Raw genomic sequence first — 24,362 nt, 5'->3', positions numbered from 1 at the left:
TCATTCTCAGACAGGACACAATATCAAGATTAATGTGAGGAAATAATTGATTAATCTTCTCTCTCCACCAAAGGAAAGACAATAACTTTCCCCTTATTTTATTTCATGAGTCAGAAGCCACAGCTGTATTTTGGCTTAATATTACAGATATTATCATAATTACTGCTGTTCCTTCTGTTGTGATGGAGTTATTTTTGTTGTTGCTTCCTGCGCTGCTGCTATTGTTGTGTCCATCCTTGTGTTTCCCAGCTTCTTTTAGTATTGACAAGAAGTTTCAATTGTCATTAATAAGTAATTAATCTTAATAAGTAAATGCAGATGACAATTTATCATAAGCAGTGGAAGCTGTGCAGTATGTGTCTCAGCCTTTTGGAGTAGATAGGTTAAACCTCATGAGCAGGAAGAATTAATTTCAACTGGAAGATAAGATTAAGCAGCAGCATTATCCCAGCTGGCTTCGTTTCCATTTTCTTCTCCACCTGGCTAGCATCCCTTCCCACCTCACTTTCGGTTCAGAGGATCTCCAAATATTTGTTGCCGAGATCTGTGGGATTTGAAGGACATCTAAGCATTCACCTGCTCTGATACGTTTGGTCACATATCACTCTGCATGCCAAGGGAATCCCAGTCTTGATAGTAGATTTTTTATGTTGGTGTTGTAAGAACAGGGTTATAAATCTGTGGGATGCCTAAGCCAAGGTTACAAGTACAGCTAGGTTAGTAGTGCTTGAGGAGAATTATATGGGAGTTTTTTCTAAATGGTGTCATTAAATTGTTTAAGTCAAATTACTATTATTTTTATAAATTGTATGTGTGACTCTTCAGACGGGGTTCCCCATGCCACGCCTGGAGGCTCACACACACCTGTTGTTACAAAAACCCTTAACTCATATTTTGGGAGTAGTAGCCTTTTACTTATTGTACTGTAAGTAACTCAAATCAAATTCCATGAGTAACTCAAAATCAAATGGAAAAAAAGCTTGATTGATTCATTAGAGGGTTCAGTTAAGTATAGTGTTCTTCTGGATGAAAAATCAACAGGTACAGTGCCCAGGATGAGTGCTGGGAAGCTTTACTTGTATGAAATGCAGTTTGGACATCTTTTTTAGAAATGTAAGCAGATGTGTTCCTTCATTTGACTGAGAGATCTGACTGAAGGTCCCGCAGAGCTTTGTGGCCAACACTGACCACTGTGATTCAGAAGCAGCCCTGGACGATCTCCAAGTTTATTGTGAATTGTGTGTAGCCGCGGAACTCTCTAGGCCAGGAATCCTTAAGGGAGAACAGAGAGGGAGGATTTAAAATCCTGGTTGATGATGGCTGCACTCACTTGTCACACAGGAAGCAAGAGCTGCACGTGTTGGTGTTGTTCCTCGGCAGTTCTCGAGGGGACAGTGACGAACGATGTTTCCCAACATTGCAGCTTCAGCAGGTGGCCAGGGAATGGGGTGCGCCTGAAACTGCTTCAGCCAGTCAAACGCCCGCATTGCGTCTGTCAGGCAGACAGAGAGCAGTGAAATATGGACTCGCAGTGACAAATGCCATAGGCCCAGGAAAAATGTAATATAAAAAAATGGATACACGTGACAGCTGGACTCCACAGAGTAATATATCTGCTCAGGAGAGATTCTCTGCAGTCTACTGAAAAAAAACTCCCCGCCAGTGGAATTTTAAATATCACCTGTTGCTTAACAGACACAGGAGCTGTTTCAATCTCCATTTTAGTGCTGTCACAACTAATGGTGATATACTCGTGTGGCTGTATGTATGGTAAGAAAGCTTAACAAATAGTTCTGCCCTGTGTTTCGAAGCCCTACCTTTGGTGTGAACTTTCAATTCCAATGTCTGCAGGGCCATTTTATAGCACAGCAACGATCTGACAGGACCTCTTTTGCAGAATGAATGAGGAAAATGCCGGACAGACATAGGCAGGGTAGTCTTATCTGTTGCAAGACTCTTTCTTCTGGGGTTCTTTCAGCCTTGAACTTAGGGTCACCTTACCATTTTTTCAGCCAGATGAGTTATACCAAATAGACTTTAAATGCCCAAACCCTTTAAACAGCCTCACCTCACCGCATTGATTAAACCTGGAGCGAACTACTGAATGGCACATCATCCAGGAAAAGTGGGCAGTGGATGGGCACTTGGTGCAGCTGATGCACAATGAGTAAGCTGCTTCAAAACTAGTAGCGTCCTTCCGGTGGTATACCATAGCTGCAGAGCTGGGCACCATTAAGGCAGAGGGAGTGCATACTGCATTCTGTCTAGTTAGCTGGTGCAACTTTTCTTTTCTGAGTAGCTGTTTTCTCAACAGTCAGTTCAAGGATACTGGGGAGATAAGTTAATTTATTTATTAGTGTGCTTATTTTTGAGGAGGGGAGATTGCCGGTACTTGTGTATCTCCAGAAGCAAGGGAGGCGTAGGATAGTCGTTCATCTTACTTATCAACCCTCTAGCCCGGATCTCTCATTATATCACTGCCTCTCTAAGACGTATAAATCCAATCACTTAAGATAACAGGAGAGGGAAAGAAAAAAATCAACAAACCAGCAGTTTGGATGGCATGTTATTATAAGAGACTCAAAGCAATGTGGGCAGACAAGGAAGAGTAATTAGGCTTTTATGGTTGAATTGAATGTAACACAAAACCTGGAAATACAAATTAAATTTTCTCTGACATTGTTGCGCATCCAGAGCTCAGGGAAAAAGACTCTGGAGACTCTGGGAGTTGGGGGAGGTCCTTTATATCCTCTGCAGTCTAGCCTGGCACAAACACGTCACAAGGTTGAAAGCTGTGCATCAGAGCATTAATCCAGTTATCATTGCAAACGGCACAAAAAGTTAATAAAAGCATAAAGGTCTTTTTAATGTGACAGGTAATTAAGAGTATAACCTTGGGCTGTATTTAAAAAGCATTTAAGAGAGTGTTGTTAATTCTACTTTTATGAACAGCATAAGCCATACAACTGAAGATTCTGAAGAGGTTTTTCTTGCTACAACATCCTATCTTTAGGTTAGTCTTTAGTTATGCAGTGTGTAGTTATATAAACCATACAGATTGTTTAGCCTCTTGCTGTGACAGGTGTCTCTGAACAGGAAAAGTCAGGGCAGTCTTCCATTCCTTACACAGTAAGGCCATTAAAAGCAAAAAAGACATTTTGGAATGGCAGTATACCTCTTGTTGAATGTGGTTAAAGCAGTGCTGTGTGCAACTGAACACTGAGACCATAAGGGAGGTAACAAACAAGATGAACGAAAGAGGCAATTTGGCCACGTGTCACTTGTTTGGTTGATACTGCAGTAGCTTGTTGATCTGAGCATCTGAAACGTCTGTTTCTTGGCTTGTTTCCTCTAGGGAGACAATCTGAAACAGAAACAGAACAATGTCCTTTTCTAAAAACTTGAATCAGTTTCAAAATCAGCTTTGATTGTTCCCACATTAAGCCCAGAGATACAATTTGCCATCATTGTACTTGCTGTTCCCCCTGATTGGCGACAAGGTCCTTCTGCACTCCAAAATGTACCCACACTCTTGCGCAATTCATCTGAAGTGCAGACTGAAGTGACAGAGGTGAAGGGTCTCTACTCTTTCAATGTGTGCTCTTGGTATTCAGTTCCAGCACCAGGAGGGGCTGGATTTTTTACGCTGTATGCAAAGAAAATTTACTCAAAAGCATTTAGCCTGCACTTGCATAATCTAATCAAGCCTCATTGCTTTTGTGCTGCTAATTTGTGAAGGACATACACATTGTAATCACGTTAATTTTATTTTTTAATAATATTTTAATGTTTGTGATGTCTCTGTGTTGAGTTATATTAATTGTAAACATCCATAAATTACTGTAATAAAATACCTTTCTTGTTTGCCACCTGCCTTGGTCTAATTTTATATTATTAGCATATTGCAGGAGTCGTAGTTTGTTGGAGCTGTGCTGTTAGGTTTTCAACAGGTGGTAAACGGTGCCCTCCTGAACATGAATTGAACATCTGGGAAATTTAAAATGCACAGATTAAAATAGATCTACATTAAAAGCCTGGTATGTTACTGTATTATTTTTTAACACCATGGCAAGCATGGTTAGCATTTTTGGGGACAGAGCCATTTGTTTATTTAAAATATTACTGAATCTTCTGCAACTAAAATGTTCGCTAGACATCTTCTGTGGCGTATGGACCTGCATTCTGATTAACGTCGGAAATGGTAAAACCCCAGATTGTTTCAATACTAAAAATACATCTGTTATGTGCTTTTATACAGTATGTCTAGTTGGGACATAATTTGAGTTAGCTTTCTTCATCTCTTTTTCTTAATTAGCAGTGCATCCTTCGATTGCCTTGTGCACGATTCAGATCACGGTAAGCTTCGTTTGTATTGTGACCTCGCCTCTCACTTCTCATCCCATAGCTCTACCCAGCTATACCTGTGGAAATCCGGGACGCCTGCAGAATGGGATCCAGCAGGGCTCCACCTTCAACATTGGAGACAAGATCCGGTATAGCTGTAATCCTGGCTACGTCCTGGAGGGACACACCATCCTCTCCTGCCTCGCCACATCTTCAGGGACTGCTGCCTGGGACTTCCCTCTGCCCTACTGTCGGGGTAAGACGGCTGAGATCTGATGGTTTCATTGCTCTTCCAGACCATCATCCGATCGTGTGACAGCTTATTCCGAGGACACTTACAAGAACTGCAACGGTCTTGCAAACAAGAGGAAAACAATGCAAAGAGCGTAAATCTAGTAAATTACTAGATTACTAGTAACCGAGTAATAGTGTAGTGTAGAAAAAGTGTTAAAGAGAGTAAAAGAGTTAACATAGTACAAGCTGCTCTCTAGAAAATTAGTAAATATACTCAAAAAGAAGTCAAATGCTTCTAATACAAATCCCCTGCCTGGTTGCTGCTCTAATTTTTATTTTTTTGAAGGTGCCAGTAAGTGCCAATAAGATGTTACATTTTGCCTGGGGCTCATGGGGGAGAGGACCCCAGAGTCTGTTCTGCATTCACAGTCGCACACTCAGGAAGATCTCAGGAAGAAACCGACTGCAAAAGAAAGCTGTCTCCCTACACATTCACTTCATCTCCTACATGCAAATGCACGCCAAGTGCTTTGTTACGATCGTGTTTCTTTCTTTAGTTCCTTTTCTCTCAGAGATGTAAAACTGTGCCAAAGGCCTACTGGGGTCCAGAAACCACAGTCCCAGATGACAGAGCAGATCAAGCCAGATGTCTATAAGGACTCTCCTTCTCACCTGCTCTGCTTCTATAATCAGACTGTTCTGCACTTCACAGCAAACAATGCAAAGTGGAGCAGAGACTCTTCTTCACATTCTGTGTTGTCTGGACTTTCTTCACGGGTTTTATTTGTGACTTTGCTATTGTCCAGGTTGGGAGCACGCACAGTTTTGGAAAAACAAAAATATATATTATCTGGAATGTAAATGTTTTTATAATGCTTGCATTGTTTTCTTTAGACTCTGAAGCTTAAATTTAGGGGGGCCTTCCCATTGTCCAGTGTTTTCGCAGAAACAAAAGGTCTCACTCCCTGAGTGTTTTGAAAACTGTGCCACCTCTTTGTCTTGTTAACTTTTTTTAATGGCCACATTTTTCGCAGATGTGACCCTGTTCCTCCTCTTTGTTTACAGCAAGCAGTAAATTTACTTTTGCAGAGCAAGCTGCTCTCTCGTTTCTGTCTATTGATTTACTGCGCTCTTCCCCAATGCAATTTAAAAGTGCATTTCCTTTGGTTTAAGATAAAATTACTTTTTTTCTTTTTCTGGGATGATGGATGCCTGAATATATTTGCAAAAAAATACATATATAGGGAGACATTAACTTCTCACAAACTTTTTAATCAGAGTCGTGATTTATGAGCCTAATCCTCCCTCCAACACTGTCTTGTTTACTGTAAAAACTCATATTTGACAATCTGACCATGAACAGCAATAATTCAAGCAAAATTTATACAGTTTCATGGTTGGCTTTTTTTATCCCTTCTAGGCTTTGGAAGGAATGGTCAGACAAATGGTTTCCTTTTTTCCTTTTTGTCAGTCTTATGGCCAGGAGGGGTCCTTGTGCTAGCTCCAGTGTTTGAGTAGCGGCCAAACAAAGCACACAATTAATGCTGGTGGCCGAGCTTTTAAAGTTTTAAAATCCACAAAAGAAACTTCACTGGGAGGTGTACAGGAGACAAGTTAACCATGGTTCCCATTACAGAGATCTGTCCTGAAAGTTTTGTCTGCTGCATCCTCCTCAATTTCTTTGAAATATCTATGTACTCCCAGCTTTTCTGTGAGTGATTTTGTTGCAAACAACAAAAAAGTTCATCATATACCATATTTATTGTAATTGGTTCATTTGAAGTGAAAAGTATTTAAACTTTGCAGTAGTTCATTACGGACCAAGCTCATTGAATGCATCACTTTTAGAATTAAATGAGCATTAGTGTAGACATACAGTATTAGGGACGTGTAGTGTAGTATAAGCTTGACCCCCGAGATTGAGCCTAAACGTTGTTCACAGGATTGCAGGTCTGTAGTTGTCCAGATTGTGACATACTGTGTCAGCAGACTTCCTCTGTTAGGAACGGGACAGTACACAACAGACAGCACATTTTGAGAGCATCCTCAAAACCGGAGATCCTGGTGGCCAGGAAGGAATTTGGACTGCAGCAGTCATGGCATCCCACTGATCTTTTTTAAATTGTCAAAAAAGGGTTCATGAGGAACTTATTGTAGTGCTCTAATAAGCTCTCCTCTGGACAAACTTAAGTTTAGAAAAATAGATGTATAAAATCTGGTCATACTACCACTCTACAGATGACAATGAATTTCACAACAGTATGCTCACAGCTAAGTAAAATGCTACATACTGTATTCCATAATAATAATTAATAATTAAGAACCCTTAATAATTAGTAAAATTATTCTATTTACATGTATACTGTATATAGTGGTGTGAAACTCTCATTGTTCATACATTATTTTACATTCATAGTATGACCTGTGATTGCTGAAACAATATCCACGTAATGCATGCATCTATGTACATGTACAGTATGTTTTTGTTCAAATGTTTAAAGACACTTATAAATGCCATGGCCTATGGGTATACCCGACCTGCTGCTGTTCTTCAGACATCTCTAAGAATGGTTACATTTATTTTATAAAGAATTTATTAAATAGAGCATGTTAGCCATTCAGGGCCTCTAACTTACTGGTGCCTTTTATATCCAACACATAGTGTGTGCACCCCTGAAGCAATACCTAAATGTCAACAGCAATTGTTTACTCAATGCCAGTCTCCAAATGCTCCTGTCGTGAAGGGATGTTTTTCAGATGATATTTGAAATATGTTAACCTCGGGGATCACACTTGAGCCTTCCGCCGACTGGCAGGTACTGCGTTTTTGCTTCCGATAAGTAACGTTGATGATCATTCTGCAGTCTCCCTGTCTAGAGCCACTGCCACTGTGCAAATAAAGGCTTTCAAGAATTAAGCGCTGCTGTACACAGGGGGGAAATAGGGAGAAAATCCTAGATATAAATATTTGAATTTCTCCTTTTGTTTTCTTTATTTACCCTTGTGTACCTCTCTATGAAGAAGCTGTACATTTAGAAAAAAGAGTGATGATTTTGCACAGCCATGTTGCTGGAGCTGCAGACGCGCATATAAACCAGTGCCAGGCGGAGGATTGGTTTTGCTTTTTAACTTAAGAACATAACATGACTGGACAGATGAGACGAGTTTACTTTAAAAGCACAGCTGCACTAGGATTGCTTTCCTGCTTCTATACTTCAACGACACACTGTATCCTTGGGAGCACACTCTATGTGCCGAGTCATGTTAGTATGTAACACTCATAACAACATTTCAGGAACTGAAAGGTTTTTAAGACAGAAGATTAGAGATGAAGCCCAATACCCACGGATCCAGTTTTAGTCTTTGCCTTCTGTGGACGATTGTCACTGCAAGCCTGGTACACCCAGACACAGCCTTGACCTGCCTCCAGACGCGCGCACTGACAGGACTTTATTAATCAGCCTCTCACTGTCAGGACGGCACCCTTTTTCATCACTTTGTTGTTCTCCTGCGCTGAGCAGCCTGTCCTTGAAGTGAATTAATGTCGAAACGTAACTTTGTGTTACAGCTTTTGGTTGGGACTTGGGAACTTTTTTGTCAGTGTTCGTTGAAAATGAGGTCAGACAGGAGCTTTTTATAACTTTCGGTTTTCAAGACTTTTCATCACTTACCCAGATGTGATACTCCGAAGAAGTGTCTTTTTTTTCCTTTTGGTTAATTTATGTTACATTAAATTTAACTTTATCATTCTTAAGAGCTTCTGAGAGTACTGTAGTTTCTAGTTGCTTTGTTAATTTTAGCCTTATGTCCAATATGTGGGAAACTCCTAAACTAATGTTTGGAGCATTTTTTACAATCAAAATTAAATGCAAACAATCAGCTAACCAATTCCTACATACTGTATACTTCATACTTATTTTAGTGAAAAAATGGACCTGAAAATTCTAGTTTTCCCCCCATCACCAAAATCTGACGCTGGTGATTTTTGTTCAGGATTTTGGATGGAGCACTACTGTTGTACCCTTGAGCATGGTGCTTTGCTGAGATTGGTTGTGTATAATAGCATATAGTAATATCTTACTGTATTCATGCGTATTCTACAGGTCATCATTGATCTATTGGGTTAAATAAAGCTATATTAATAATATCTGGGCTGAGGCACCCAATTTATCTTCTTGCAGTTGAGCCTTTGCATTTAATTATGAACAAATTCAATAATGCAATGTTATTGCATGTAAAGTGCACTGAGCATTGATTCATTATTGCATTATTCATTATTGATTCATTCATGCTCATTATTACTCAAGGAGCACTTTCGTCCTTCTCCTTTTGAGCAGAGGCTCAGATCAGGACAGGCTGGCCCCTGGCTTATAACAGCTGTCTCCTCCTGTGTGTCCCTTCCAGCGGACGATGGCTGTGGTGGCACCTTGCGGGGTCAGAGTGGGGTCATCACCAGCCCCAATTACCCACAGGAATACAACAACAACGCTGACTGCACCTGGACTGTGCTGGCTGAGCCTGGGGACACCATCGCCTTGGTCTTCTCTGACTTCCAGCTGGAGGATGATTACGACGTGCTGGAGATCAGTGGCACCGATGGCTCCTCACAGTGGCAAGTATCTCGGTGCTGTCCTGGAGATCAGCTGTTGCTTTTACATTAACTGACATATACACACACTCCACATCAGTGGTTCCCAGCCCTGGTCCAGGAAGACCACTGTGTCTTCTGGTTTGTACTCCAGCTACAGGCTAATTGTTTTCTGTATTCTATTTGGGGCATGCAGTATATGTAAAGTTGCTTTCAACTCTTAAAGGCCCAATGAGATTTGTAAATGGTATCAACCCCTTATGAATTTGAGTTTCAGAACTGCCCTCATATACTACAGTATGGGAATTTTATACATTGTTTCCAACTGGACAAAAAATGATGTCTGACAGTATTGTTCTCACCTACAGCATGTCTGTTCTTCATAAACTGATCAACTAGTAAGAACTGTTTTGTCAGAAATAACTGCAATCAAAATGAGGAGAGACTGGGTACTTCTCCGTATGAATAAGGTGTTGGCAACAGTAACTTTAAGGAGTGGTGGTTTTAACAGATCAATTAGGTCATTAATTAGCACTGGAGATTTAGAACTACTAGAGCTTGAAATGAAAAGGCACAGTGTTCCTCCAGGACCAGGGTTAAGAACCACTGCTCTCTCTATATACTGTACTGTATATACTGTATGCAGTACGCTGAGATGTGTCCTCATAAAACATCACAGGAGAATTGTTCATTCATCTCCACAACCCTCCTGCTGGCTGGACTTCTGTATATGGCCTGTGAAGCACAAAAGAAATCTATACCTGCCATCTTACCATTCACTTTACCGTTCAGAGCAAATCTCCTTGATGGACACTTAAGGCTTAGTAAAGTAATGTTTGCCACACAACTTGTTATTTTAAGAAAGAAGTAGTTAGCTGAGCATTGCTGAAGGTAGTGGATTTGTTGAGGTCAAGAAAAAAGCCCTTTCTCAGCTGTGGAGCAGATTCTGCTGTTGTGCATAAGCACCTGCCCCAGGCCCTGCTTGCTGGATGCATAATATTAAGCTCTATGTTACTGGGTTTCTGCTTTGTATTGTGCTTGGTATTGTGCAGAACAGGTATCATTTCTATGCCAAGGCTGCTCTGTACACTCTTACACACTATGTGCATCCAGATCCACTGCCTCAGGCACAGACACTTCCTCTTGAGTGAACAGTTTGTGTACATTCTGTAGGTGTCTCTTGCGGCTGATTTGTTGATAGAAGGCAGCATATGTGGAAGCAGCAATTCCTTTAACTAACATGCTGATGCTACATAATTAGGGCTCATTACCCTCTGTTGCAAAGATGTGGAGCAAGCAAGCTGTGTGTTGGGGTCTGGTGTGCATTGTTTTCAGTGCTGTGTAGTTGCCTCTGAGGCACTGAGGATAAAAACTTCGTGTCTGGTGGAATGTTCTTCTAGAAGTAACAAAAAGAAAAAACAGTGTGTTGGGTTCGTGCAGTATTAATTAGTGACAATTACCTGCAGTACTCATTGACGTTGCCTTAGTTTGTTCACTAGAAATTCCACCTTCTCTTTCTAGGGTTCAACAAATTTAGGAGAAGCTAGAGAATAAACATATTGCAAGATTCCTTATTAGATCTAACTTGGTTTAAAACATGCTCAAAATGTCTTCAATATATCACATAGTCTGTATATTCCCCATTCATTCAGACACTTTTTCAGAAAGATTGGAAGGACATTTCTGTGAGGGTTAGAACTGTGTTTTTGTGATCTAATCAAGGTCTCTTTGTGAGTGGAAGAAAAAGTCCCATGTTGAGAGAATGTACAGTATAGCGAACATATCTGTCCTGCTGAGAACCTGTCCTGCAGTGTCTGCTGACGACCTGGAGAGAAATCTAATTGAGCGGCTCTTCCTGTTACTTAACATATCGCTTACAAGGCATGTGGAGATCAGCCCCTGCAATTGAAGAGGCATTCTGCTTAATTGGATCAGCTCTGAAGCCTGTTAGATACTGCACATGACAGGGACGCACTGCGGACAGTTTTGCCATATATCACCTGGCCTAATCAAGGAGGAATGGAATTAAGCGTCACCACGGGAACCCAATTACGGTGGTCACTTAATGACATATAAATTGCAGCCTGCACCTTTTGTCTGCTGAATAGGCTCTTTGGACATCTATGTATTAATGAGCAATGAGACTTAGCTTTGGGATGCACAGCATGGCTGGATTTAATGTTCAGAGCTTTTGTTTAGTGCAATAAATAACTCCTGAAATGAAGCCGTCCCTTATAGAGGAACACGGTTCCCGATAGAGTGGGTTAAGCTTGATCGATTGCCAGGGGTGGCTACTTCTCCAGCAATTCTAAGACCAGTCTGAATTCGCACCAAAGCACAGGACTGAATTAAAAGGACCATTAATAATGGAAGCAGGGAGGGGGACTAGGGAAAGACTATAATGACATTTTGACCTTGATGTGCACTTGAAAAGACTGTAAATATAACTTGCGCTTCCCCATCTTCCTCCTATTATCTTCATGGACAATTAACCGATCCCAATGTCCAAGGGAAAAAAAACATTTCTGGCTGCTCACACCAGGAACATAATGCATAAACAATTATCGAAAGACTAGAAGAAAAATGGAACTGGGTATTTTTCGGAAGCTGATGGTGTTGGCCTGTGGTGGAGGGGCATCAGTGACTCTGTGGATTGATAACCAGCATGTTCAAAGCATTTAGAATGGAAGGCTGAACCTGAACTCAGCCAAGGTCACAGAAAGAAAAAAAGTGGGTAATAACCTCAGGGAAGGTCCTTATTTGGATGATACGATTCCTGTCCATTCTCAATAGATAAACAGAGCTCCCCTGCTTTGCCATCATTAAGGATAATGAATGGGTAACTGGAGCTGTGGAGTTCTCCTCATGCCAACATTGATTAGGCTGTGTGACACCAGAAGAAGTATTGACGTGTCTGGGTGCGTGAGACATGAGCATGGCTTTCAAAGGCTCTGTCGTTTATTCCTATTAAAACACAAGTCTTCTGATGCAGCAATTAGCACTCAACCATTGACCTGGTCTCAATGGTCCCCTTGATCAATATACATTCTGAGCAAATAGGTTTTGATCTTCAACCTCTCTTGTATTCCCGAGTAACAGTCTGTTCAATCACCATAAGGGCTCGGAGCACTGCTGACAGAAAACACTGTACTTTCTGATGAATCTAGATGGGCCAGTTGGCCTCCTCTCATTTGCAAGGTTTCTCACCTGCTAAGAAATGAATCCTCCAGAGCTGCATTGAGACAGAATTGCAAATCAATGCAAAGCATTTTTTGTATATGATTAATAAAATAATAATAATTGATACAAACTAGTTTCGGTCCTTACATTTATCCATATTTCTCTTATGGATCCTAATTTCCGGTCCACCCGATTTTCTGTCAGCAACAGCAGTGTCTAGTGAACACACTCCAGGGTAATTCAGAAAATTGTTCTTTTTATCAGATGGACAAGTAGATTTTGAGTTCATTTTCTAAAGAGTAACACCTTGACTTTCTGAAGTTGGATCATAGTGACTGCAAAGGATACAAAGTAGAAAGTTCATATTTCTTTTGGCTTATTTTAATATTTTTTGATTCACCTTTTTACAGTATAAAAAATGTGGGTTTCAAGCCCAGAACAGCAATCTCTCTTATTTTCTCTCCCCATCAAGGATAACCCTTCAAGTGAACTGGAGTCCAATAATATCTCTGGTTCCTGGGGCCTTGTTTGTAGAATGTTCCTTCTCTCTGAAGTACATGATGTATTGATTTACTGCTCCAAAGGAATTCTGGTAAAAAAAGAGGAATCGGATGACAAAAAGGTCATTCATCAACGAAAAAATCCCTTCTCTGTAGTGTTCTATGCCATCAAAGTATGAAGTTAACAGGAGCTCTTGACAGGTGACCACAAACCAGCTCTTAGAGTAAAATTGTTAAAGTAAGAGAGAAACACAGTGACTCTATGAGAGCTCAGTCTGTACTGTATCTACTCATGGATGTATGATTATGTGTCTTAATCATTTCGTGTTGTAAGCAGCCCTTTGGAGAGATGTTTTCTTATTTTGATTGTTGCTGGGATCCCTTTTCCTCTTTTTCACTTTTTCCCTTCCCCACTCCTCTCCCAATCCCAATCCCTGTATTTAAACAAAAACGAATATTTATTTTATATTCTGATATCTTGATTTTTGGATGTTCTTTCAAGTGAATATTTTTTTTTACTTGATTCAAATGCACATATTTTCAAGCATAAATCTACTGTGGAACTTTTACAACTTTAGCCAAATGCAAAAGGACTTTCATGGTGGCAGTGCTCAGAAGTCTGAAATAGACAATATGTTGCCAATGGCCTAAGATGAAAATCTTCATTCATTTATTTTAATGCATAGTATGCATCACTTTCTACCGGCTGGTGCTCTCCCAGCCTTACTCTCAACACTGTTGTAGATGAATGTCTAACAGTTGTGCTATTTAGTTAGTTCTTAAAAGCTAACTCTGCAGTTTGTGCACTGTAATATTTCAAAGTTGCTGCTGAGGAATGTCTATCACTCCTGCAAGAAATTGAATTGATAGAAGCTGTTTTACTGTACCTCTAGCAACCAAAGACATCCTGAAGCTGCCCCCTTTTTTTTGGAAAACACACATGTTTTTGGGAAGAGTGGTGGTACTGTCCACAGTGCTATATTTTATCTGCTTCCTGACATGTGAAATTGAACACAGAAGCAAGCACCCACACCCACTTCAGCACAAGGGTAAGGTATTTGCCTAATTCTGCTGTTATAAGGCTTCACATCCATCAGGCAACATAAAGCAAATGGGATGCTATCATGAGCTTAAGTGTTTCATATAATAAAACGCTCAAGCGTGGGGGAAAGAGAATTTACATTGATACTCTGCTTGTACGATGGAGAGCAGGTAATTGGGCCACTTGCTTTTCCCTGCTCAAAAGATTACGGCAAAGCGATTGAAGTGACAGAATATTTGTCATTTGTCCTCGGCAACATTTATGTTCTGCAGTAGTTATTTTCCAGAGAAAAACGGGGCAGATCACGTTACGGTGCTGTGAGACAACGAGAGGCAGGCAATACGGCGTTCAGTTATAATGTGTGGCCTCATTTATTGAGAAGCATGCCTGTGAATGAAGGGAGGACACCCAGTGGCATTAAATAACATTTTTTCCGAGGTGATTGTCCCAGGGTTAGCGCTGTACTAAAATGTCAGGCACCGATTCCCGTGCAGTGAATTGACTTTCACTATTATTGTTGTTAGGCCATATATCCGTAGAGTATGAATTGTCTTGGCCTTATAAACATATGCTATTCAGAGGTCATATCAGTGAAAGTCGTGAGAGTTTTTTTTGTATTTGTTTTTATATAATAAAATGCCTTTTTATGCAAAGACAGAGTGGTTTGCTTACTTTTTAAAATGTCAACAAAGCGTCAGTCGTCATAGCTTCAAGTCTTGTGACAACCTGTCATGATCAGTTATGTAAAAATGGGGGTGGAAGATATTCTGAGTTAGGTTTCTATTAAATGTTTGTTTCTAGTTGCTTGCTTTGTGAAAATCTGTGAACTCTCAAACTCTCTAGATCCAGACTAAAACAGGAGGCAGCGGTTGTGGTCTCTGCCAGTTGTGTTCCAGCTCGTACAGTACTGTAGGTGGTCATGTCCACTCATTGCTTTCCTGCTGTTCACTTTGATGGGATGTGGTTGAGGGGACAAGTTCGCAGTACAGATGTGGGCTTGGTGCTTTTGGAGAGCCAATTCTGCCTCCAATCTTACAAAAGAACTCTCAAAGAATTCACAGTGACATTCAGAAGAGAGGGTTTTGTAGAATTATCTGTATAAAATGTGTGTTATATCTAAAACAGGGGTGTCAGGCTCAGTTCCCATAGGTCCTGGCATCTTCTTGTTTTCGTTCCTCTTGGAGAACTCTGTGACATTCCGTTATATTTTAATTAACTACATAATTGTAATACTTCTAACTGGGCTCTGAAACATTTTATAAGTGACTGTAACTTTAACGAACTGTTAGAAGAAATGTTCTGTAAAAGACCTTAAAACAATCCTGTGTACAAGTCTGTCTAACTATAACTAGGTTAATTGTATAACTGACAGCTCAAGTTGGACCAAAAGCCAGAAGACACTAGGCCCCACAGGAATTAAGTGGAACACCTCTGGTCTGAAGGATTATAGGCCAATGCGCAGAGGTTTTTCCAAACTTCTGTGTTTACTGGCTTCCCCTCCTACGCTTGACATACTTATTTTTATATTTTTCTCTTATTCTTTCACAGCAGCAAAATCTAGAAAAAAAGAAATAAGACAACTGCTTTTCGACAGGCCATCAAATGACAAAAGACAGCATGGGTTATTGTCTCATTATTTTACAGAACTTAGTTTTTCTACTTTTGAATATGACTTCTGTGCTTCACACACTTCTTTCTATTCTTTTCACTAGGCCAGTTATTATCTAGGATCAAAATCCCAACTCAACAAAGATATTCAAATACTCTACATATAGAGAGAGTCTCATCAGAGTGGGTACAATTCCACTTAAATGAACCTCTACTTGTTCATTGATATATATATATAAATATATCATAATCCTTTAAGGATTATGGTATTTTCATTTGTAAGGTTATGAGGGAAAATCCATGCAGTATGTAGTCTATGGATTGAGAGTTGCCAATAAATTGTCTTGTATAACAAGAGTCTAGGAATAAGCAGGTTCTATGAATTATGTGAATTAATATTAATTAGCCCTGGAATATCACTTGATTCCACACCACACGTAGACACTTATCAGGCTTCATATTCCACCTTTTGTGTTGTATATTTAAACACAGACAGCTATTTCACCTTCCTAAATAAAAATACATGGCATGAGCTGTGGGGATGAAACTAGTTGAAATGTTTGACATTCCTTCATTCAGGTACTCCCAGAAAAAACAAACAACTGTTATCAAATCCCAGTGGCGTCTTGTTCAGGAGGAAAATCGCCATGATGGCATTAAGGTGGCCTTAAAAGAACAATTTGCTTGCACACTTTTTACAATGACAGATTGACACGAAAGCCATGTAACACACAGCTGAAATTATTCTTTGCTAATGGAAAAAGAGACGCTGAGATTGTTTTTTTAAACACTCATTGAGCCTTTGGTTTCCTGTGACATAACGTTGCTCTTAAAACCAGTGGCAGACCTTGCTGCTCTTACGTCTGAGCCTCAGGTTGGGTGCAGCAAAGCCCGTGGCTACAAACCCACACCTTGCGCAAATAACGTGTCATTTGTCAACGGTGCTTGGAAGGGATGCCGAACAAGCAGGCGCCCTTCAAAGGTCAACTCTTTTGAAAAATTGTTTCAATAAAAACCCAGTAATAATGTACCACAATTAGATGGGGAGTAAGGAACGCTTAGTGGTAAGAAAAGGCCTCCGTAAAATGTTTCCCCTTAGGGAACAGAAGTAGAAAGGGCATCAGCAGTGATCTGTGGAGACCAGCGTCGCATTGCAGATTAAGTACACATTTTACACAAGGTTAGCAAATATTTTTTTGCATGATCTATAAAGCTAATTTGGGTTAAAGTTGAATCAATATGGATGTTGAAGATGTTACCAGATAAAAATGCCAGTTATTATTATTTTCATTGCTATCAGTGCAATGTACCCAGAATATGCCTAAATCTTTTCTTCTGTCAATCTGTTCTATGCGAATCAGTATCTGTCCAAGACTCTCTGGGGACTCATAAACCTCCTACCCTGTGTGTCCCTTGGCACCATGTTAACTCTCTAATGAGCATTAACAAATTGACTTAAATACCAGAAGCAGCAAAGCAAAACAGAGCAGATCCTCTGCAAGACTTACAGGTTCAAAGGTAAGCCTAGAGAGCACTTTAGACTGGGGGTGGAAAAATGCATTCTGACTACTTTTACAAATGTACTCTTGAGCTCTGTATTATCCTCTGTGTCACTGTAACCTGTGCATTAATTGACATCAAATGTTTTTGGAAAGGGGCAGGAAACCATAATACAAAAAGAACTGTTACCATTAGCCACTGTGGTTGGGTGACTATTGTTACAGTACTGTATGTCCAGTATTAAATTAAAGTCCTCCTACTCATACATTGTATAGCAAATAATGTGCAGTATGTTAGCTGCAAGGCCAAAACTTCTAGATATGTGTTGTTTTACAGGGAAATGGGCTGTCCTTTGCATTCTGGACATTGTGGTTGCCTCCTTTAGCCTACATTTCCCTTGCTCTCCTGATCTCTTCCTCCCTGAGGACTATACATCCCACTAGCACTGCTCATCCTGCATGTCTTCCTCTCTTCCTGTGACAAACTGGGCGATTTTAAAGCATTTTCTATAGCTGACGGACCAGTAATGGAGAAAAATGAAATACGAAGAGGAGAAGCCCACAGAGGGCCATTCTCCCACTACTATGGAAGAGATTGCCCAATCCATCCATTTATTATCTCATGGCCACTTATTCCTGGTAAGGGTCATGGCAACTTAGAGCCTGTCCTCTAAACATAGGGTGCCAGGCAAGACCACACCCTAGATGGGACACCACAGGGCACACACAAGCACATAGGGCTGTCCATATGACCTAGAATAGACTTAGCCAGCACATGTTTGGAAAGGGGCAAGGGCACCCAGGGAAAACCTACAGTTGGAACGTGCAAAATCTGCTCAGAAAGTGTCCCCATTTGGAATTGAAACCAGGACCCAAGAGATGTGTGGCAGCAACCATGAGACCTTTGTGTAGCGTCTTTTTACTTCATAAAATCCATCTGTTTCTCTTTCTTATTCTTCCTTCCTTCTTTGTCTTTGAAAAGCTGATATATAGTATGAACAGAAGGTGTGAATTACGTCTGTAAGCATTGTCAGAATTACATGCAGGCTTTTGGGGATGGTGATGAAGCTTTCACAGTGTTTTAATTTAATTTCCTCCCTATTGGCAGGGTGCTATTAATGAAACTGTGATTCAAGACAAGTGGATAAATGTCATCGCAGTAATATTGTTGAGAAAGCAATTTGATTCTCTCGATGTACTTAATTGTTACACAAACTCAGCTGTTTATCCAACAGCAGCCTAATGCCTACATCAATCATTGTGAAAATGGCTCATAAGATTCCAAATTGCTTGCCCCTCAGATAACACACGTCAGTATGAGTTGTTCTGAGAGGTGCCTGCCTCCTTTGCAACAAGTGATATTTGTAGGATTCTTAGTCTATTTTCATTTGTAAATTAAAAAAAAGTGCTTTTGAGCAAAATATCCTGCAATCCACCTTGAAAACACCCAAGTTTTTTTTTGTTCTGTCAGATTCCCTTCCCCAAATGCTGCTTTACAGACTGATTTAATAGTCTGTGTACAAAAGATGCTGCGTAAGATTTGTAAACAGTATTAAGAACGGTAATTGCTCGTTAGTCCTAGTGTATACAGAAAAGGCGAAGGCTGAAATAGAAAACATACTTTTGATTCATGTCTTTTATTTCAGAGGGAAAACAGCCACAGAAATCCTTTTTAACTAAAGAGCTGCAACAGATGGCGTGAGCAGCTTTTCTCATGCAGAAGATGAGTGTGCATGCGTGTGTCGCGGGGCAGCGAGCAGGTTTTGATAGAGTCAGTCGCTGTGAGTTGGTGGGAAGGGCAGTGGTTTAGTGTTCTTGGCTTTAGTGAGCATTTCAGAGCTCCAGCGTCCAAAACCACACATTAAAATTCTGGAGAACAGGAAGAGCAGCAGGACGCCTCTGTTCTGCTATTTACAGTCAGGTCGGCTGTCAGTCTGCACTGTGCTCAGATGAGTGATGGCTTTATACTGAGATTCGTCAATTTAAGTAAGCAATGCATCATTTTATCAAGTTGCTTTATTGTGTTTTTTCCCATGGAAAACGAGGTGTGATTTTAGGTTCTGATTTATTTTTTAATGTTTTAATTCGCGTGAGGTCAGGTTAGACTCTGGCAGGATGATGTTTTATAAATAAAGATGCGTCATAAATATTTTAAAGAGACAATATGATGTCCAATCCGTTCATATACTGTACAAGCAAGCTCTATAACCTTGCTCCCTGCGTTTTTAGGATTCTTTTGATAAAAGGAAATATTTTTAATACAAAATGCAAAAAAGCTGCAAAATTTTTACTATATTAAGGCCATGTTAAAAGACTCACTGCAGCTACATTGGTGCCTCTGTAGTGGATGGCTTTAGGAGTTGTGCTGTGTTGTGAAATTCTGGCAGAGAACTCTTTATAGTATAGAGGAAGACAGCCAAGATGTTTAGAGTTTAAGCACAGTCCAGCAGGAGTCTGGCCCTGTTCCTTTCTTTGAAGTTCTTACCTGGTAAGTATTACAAGCTGTTGGTTGTTCCAATATAGAAGTATTGCTTATTAGAGTTACAGCAAGGCTACTTAATTAAATGAAGCCAGAGATTAGACTTTTAGCCCTAATGAGTCAATTACTGTCCTTCTTTTCTGTAATGTATACCTATTAAAAGCTTACATTTTAAATGAAAATACATCCCAGAGGATCTTTGTCTTTGGGTTTTAATTAAGTGGTTGTATTGTCTTATTTTTTAACAATTGTAATGAGCCCAATGAGAGAGGCTTCCCAGTGTTGTGAAGGCAAATGATAGATCCTCAATTGCAGCATCCAACATTTTCTGGAACTAATAACGTAAGGCAAACACGAGCCTTGTCTTTGAAACATGGAGCTGCTCATATCAGCTGGTTAGTTTCTCCAGTGCAACTCTGTGGAGGTGTTGTTCATCATCAGTCTCAAAGAGTCTCAATACACTAAGTGTATGATCCTGAAGACATTACTCTGTGTATACTGAAGCTGGTCTTAATATCATGAAAGGTCTTATATTAAATCTCATTCTTAAATACAGTATCTACTGCTCTGCATTTTTTCCTCATTTGACTCGTTTAAATCCATGTAAGGTTTTTCCATATTTTTTTTTCTGCTGGTATCTTTAGAAAGGCATGGTAAGAATGGCATGACCAAAGTAATCCCCAGAGAGGGGAATGTCAGAGTGTGGTAGGGTATTATTGGCTGAACATGCAGAAAACTAAATGCTGTGCTGCCTGTACGTTTGTTTTTTTTTCTAATAATTTCCATTTGACTTTCAAAGACTTGAGTGAGAGACTAAGGACCTGATTAATCTCTACCTTAATTAATTTTCTTACATTTGCAAGTGGTTGTGAGGTGAGGGATACTGTTCATTGCATGGAGAGTGTGATAGAGACTAAGCCAACTCTTCACTTGGAGATTTGCCTTTGTGGAAAGAACTGCGAGAAGTCAGCTTGCACACACAAAAGAGAAAAGTCAGCTGAAAGCCTTGGTTGTTCCGGAGGGTTATTGCCCAGGGGATTTTCATTTAGTCTGTGCGTTTCTGTTTTAGCAGGATAACATAGTTAGCGATCACAGCTCATTTCCATAGGGAAGCTGGGTTCCCAAGGAACAAAAGAGATGCCCATTTAAAGCAGAAAGATGTCATTGGATATACGTTCACATACACACCTACTTCCATATTGTGTGAAAAATAAAATAATATTCCAATCCCAATGGCAGGGGACTGAGGAGACACTGAGCAATCTGCTTCATTAGCCCATGTCAAATGCTGAAGAATCACTGTGATAGGATAGAATCTGGCTCCCAATTATACTTTTCCACTTTTCGGATTTTAGGATTATCAGATCAGATTCTCAATATTAAACCTGAAGAATTCCTGGGAAGGATCAATGCACGCATTTAATTACATTGTATGCAATCAGGAGATCAGACGAGGTTTTACTTTAGATTTGGGATGTCAGTTTTACTTTACATTTTTGTCATTAGTTGCTACACCATCCTCAATAAAGCAATATTGCTTTACAAACCACCCATTAATCACCTTGATTCTTTTCAGATTCCTGCATCGCATGTCTTAGGCTGTTTACATTTAATGAAAATAGCGATTCCCCTGCTAATAACTCCAAATGTATAATTTGACAGGATTTCTCCATTAAACAGAGGCTGCTAGTGGGGAGGGGGTAGTTGGGTACCAGTGAAATTTTCATGTCAAGCAAGACAGCATATGAGCTCTGTGCATGTACTTTGCATTCTGTACACCTGTTCCCTTCTGACAGTTTAATGTTTGAAAGCCAGAGTTCCCGTGACTTTCTTCCCCCTTACCTTTGCACCAAGCTGATGTATGTGGAAATCGTGGGTCACAGTAAGGTTTGCTTTGCAATTGAGCAGAATGCAAAGGACTGCAGGTCACATGTAGAAGGATGTGCAGTCAGCAGAGGTTTGTGTCTATTCCTCTTTCCCTGCCAGGGCTCTCTAACTTCGTCTCCTGCCAGCTCCCTGCTGGCAGCTCTGAGCGCAGCTCTTGCAGGTTGGAGCCATTCTTCTCCCCATTACTGACTGTGACTAATTTAGCTTCCTCCAGCCTTAGACATTGTATTAGTTGTGTGGTTAGCAGCCTATTTTACCACTAATTGTAATGAAAGCCCTTTTAACCTTTAGCAGCTCGTTTCATTTCATAAAGCACAATTATACTTCATACACCGTATCCTTAGCTAATCTAATTTTTTTCCACACATTAATATGATTAATTCATTTTGCCCGAGGAATATCACCATTTGCATAATATGAGTTGGAGACATTAAGCTATAAGGAGTGTTTTCAGTCTAACACTAAATCAGAGTGGCGACAGAGTTTGAGTCAGATGATCAAATATCAAGGTTTGATCGTGAACATGTAAGCATGGAACCTGAATACAGTTTCGTTTTGAGTTCCAGGCTCAAAAGGCATACTCCAATCAATACTGCATAATAGTACATCAGCCGTTGTGTTCTAACTCCCCTTTTTGTTAGTCATTTCATTGAAACACAGGAATCTTTGGTTGAGATGCAGGCAACATCAGTACCAGTAAAGTATGAATGGGAATTCTAATGACTTCTGGGGCTAAATAATAAACCCTAAGGCCGTGCAACATTTGTGACGATAAAAAAATTAAAATCCTTGGCAGGTTTCAGTGTGGTCACCGGAGGTTTGCATAGCCGCAGGTACAGTAATGTACAGTATAAAGGATTATTGATACAGTACGCCGTCTCTTTTATTGGTCCTAGCTATTTCCACCTCAATATTCTAATAGTTGTGACATTCTAACAATTAGCGTACTCTAGCATGTGCCATTTGAACAGATTGATTTAAACATATTATTCCTTAATTGATAAAATTCCTTAAAGGATAAGAATGTGATTTGACTAGCGGGATACTGGAAACTTCAAACTAGACTGTTATGGACTCTTCAAAAGGTGTCGAAATACTCTGCCTCTTATACCACTTACTGTATATGACTTATACCACTTTGAAAAATGTACAATATATAGAAGAGCCTCCCACCTAGCTCAACCAGTAAAAGCACTCAGCTGAGCACAGACTGAGCTCTGTGATCATGGGTTTGAGCTGAGCTACGTCCCTGGACTGGGACTGGGAATCCCCAGGCAGTTGGGCGCAGCTGGGTGAGGGTACCTGCCAGCAGGACAGGATTAGTTGGTCAAGGCTCTGTGAAAAAAACTGTTGACATGAGGTGGTCAGTGAGGGCTCCTTCTACAGTCCAGCTGCACACAAGTGGCCTGGAGGAGGCTGTGTTGGAGGAGTTTGCTATATGGTGAAAAAAACTATCCTTTTCTATTTCTGTGTCCTGTACAGGTACATACAGGATAATACAGTCTGTGTTTTCATTTAAACTTAATTCCATTCTTTAGCCAGTTCCACTTCAAAACCTTTTCCAGACCATCCCTAAAAATAGCAGCTTGCCAAAAAAACAGAGATCTTTCTCTCTTAGTCCTTTCTGTGCCCCCTTCTGCTCTCTTTCATGTGAAAAGCCAAAAGACAGACATTGGTGTGATTTCCCTTCCTTAAATACCTGAGGAAGCTCATTTACTTCAGGTGTGTTAGATCTTTAATCTCCCTCTCTTTTCCAGCTTTCCAGGGGCATCTGCCTCTTGTAGATTTATTGCATTTAAACTGGCCTGCCATGTCTCCATTTTCCATATTTATTTGGGGATATTCCTCGTTTTAATCTCCCTGCCCCTCTGGATGTTACTGTGGGTATAACAAAAATGGTCATTCTAAATGTATTTTTAAAAATGCACATACTGCACTGAACGATTTTTTGAGTCTTTGAATTTTGCAGATTACAGAATATTAAGCCCCTGAGCTACAAGTTTCTTAATATGTAAGTGGACTCTGTAGAAAATTGAAGCGGAAATTGATGTGCTGCAGTTGACCATGATATAGCTGGTGTAAAATCTGTCGTTTCATGTTTCCTAGACATCTCCCCCATTTGTCTAATCATCCTGGGCCTTGGGAGACTAGCCGAACAATTTATTTTTCGGTTGACATCAGCGTGGAGCAAGGCCGCTCGTCTCTTTAGCCCGCTTCTCGTCCCCAGGCAGGCTCAGAGTAACGCGGCCACGCGTCCGTGTTGTCGAGTGAGGTTCAATAGCTGCTCACCTTTCTGCGGCTGCCTCTCCACGAGATGAGACGTGTTCTTGGCGAGTCAGCACCTCTGCCAGCAGTGACAGAAAAGCTTCATTGACATGTTATTAATTTGGTGGCCCAGGAAAGGAAAAAATAATGTAGAAAAGCTCTATTGGCTGATTTGCAATTTATCTGCAGTTTCCTCTTGGCCCTCCTCTCCCAGTTATCATTCAGGGCATTGTGGCAAGCTAAGAAGAAAGAATCAAATCTCAGATACAGTACATCCAAGTAATTGCCATTAACAGGACCATGGTAAAATTGTAGTCTTTTAAAATGCTTTACTATGCAGTGCCTGGGACCTGCCATGGTGTTGTCATGGTTTGTGGAGGGCTTTAGCATACTCCTTTGTACTTGTGCTGTGTTTTAGTTCACTTTACTCCTCTTTTCCTCTGGTATGCTATTATAAATGAAGCTAAATTATATGTGCTGTCTAGTACAGAAACAGAGGTAGATACACTAAATCTGTACCTGGCATTTTATCCTTTTTATGTTGTGGTTTGTACGAATTCATCTCTAACCTGGCATTTATAAATGCTTTACAAATAAAATATATTAAGCGAGTCCTAACAGAGCAAAATAAAGGGGAAACAGCCAAGCTCTGCTCCAGTTACAAACCCCCTAATCCTGACAGTAGCCTGAAACACACCTCTAACCATAACCTTGGGTTTTAGGTATGCAATGATGT

The 24,362-nt window shown here is 40.3% G+C and overlaps 1 protein-coding gene across 1 annotated transcript in view; it reads left to right on the top strand.

The window, feature by feature from the left end:
• Window positions 1-24,362, top strand: part of csmd2 (CUB and Sushi multiple domains 2) — a 269,206-nt gene that overhangs the window by 80,955 nt on the left and 163,889 nt on the right. The window contains exons 4-5 of the mRNA XM_088602480.1: window positions 4,406-4,600; window positions 8,983-9,190. Coding sequence (XP_088458606.1) covers window positions 4,406-4,600; window positions 8,983-9,190 — 403 coding nt within the window. The remainder of the gene's footprint in view (window positions 1-4,405; window positions 4,601-8,982; window positions 9,191-24,362) is intronic.

Source organism: Lepisosteus platostomus, chromosome 13 (genome assembly GCF_059453375.1).
Source record: "Lepisosteus platostomus isolate fLepPlt1 chromosome 13, fLepPlt1.hap1, whole genome shotgun sequence".
In the NCBI taxonomy this organism is placed as follows: Eukaryota; Metazoa; Chordata; class Actinopteri; order Semionotiformes; family Lepisosteidae; genus Lepisosteus; species Lepisosteus platostomus.
Note: the sequence above shows the minus strand (reverse complement) of the source record. Positions and strands in the feature narration are given on the sequence as shown.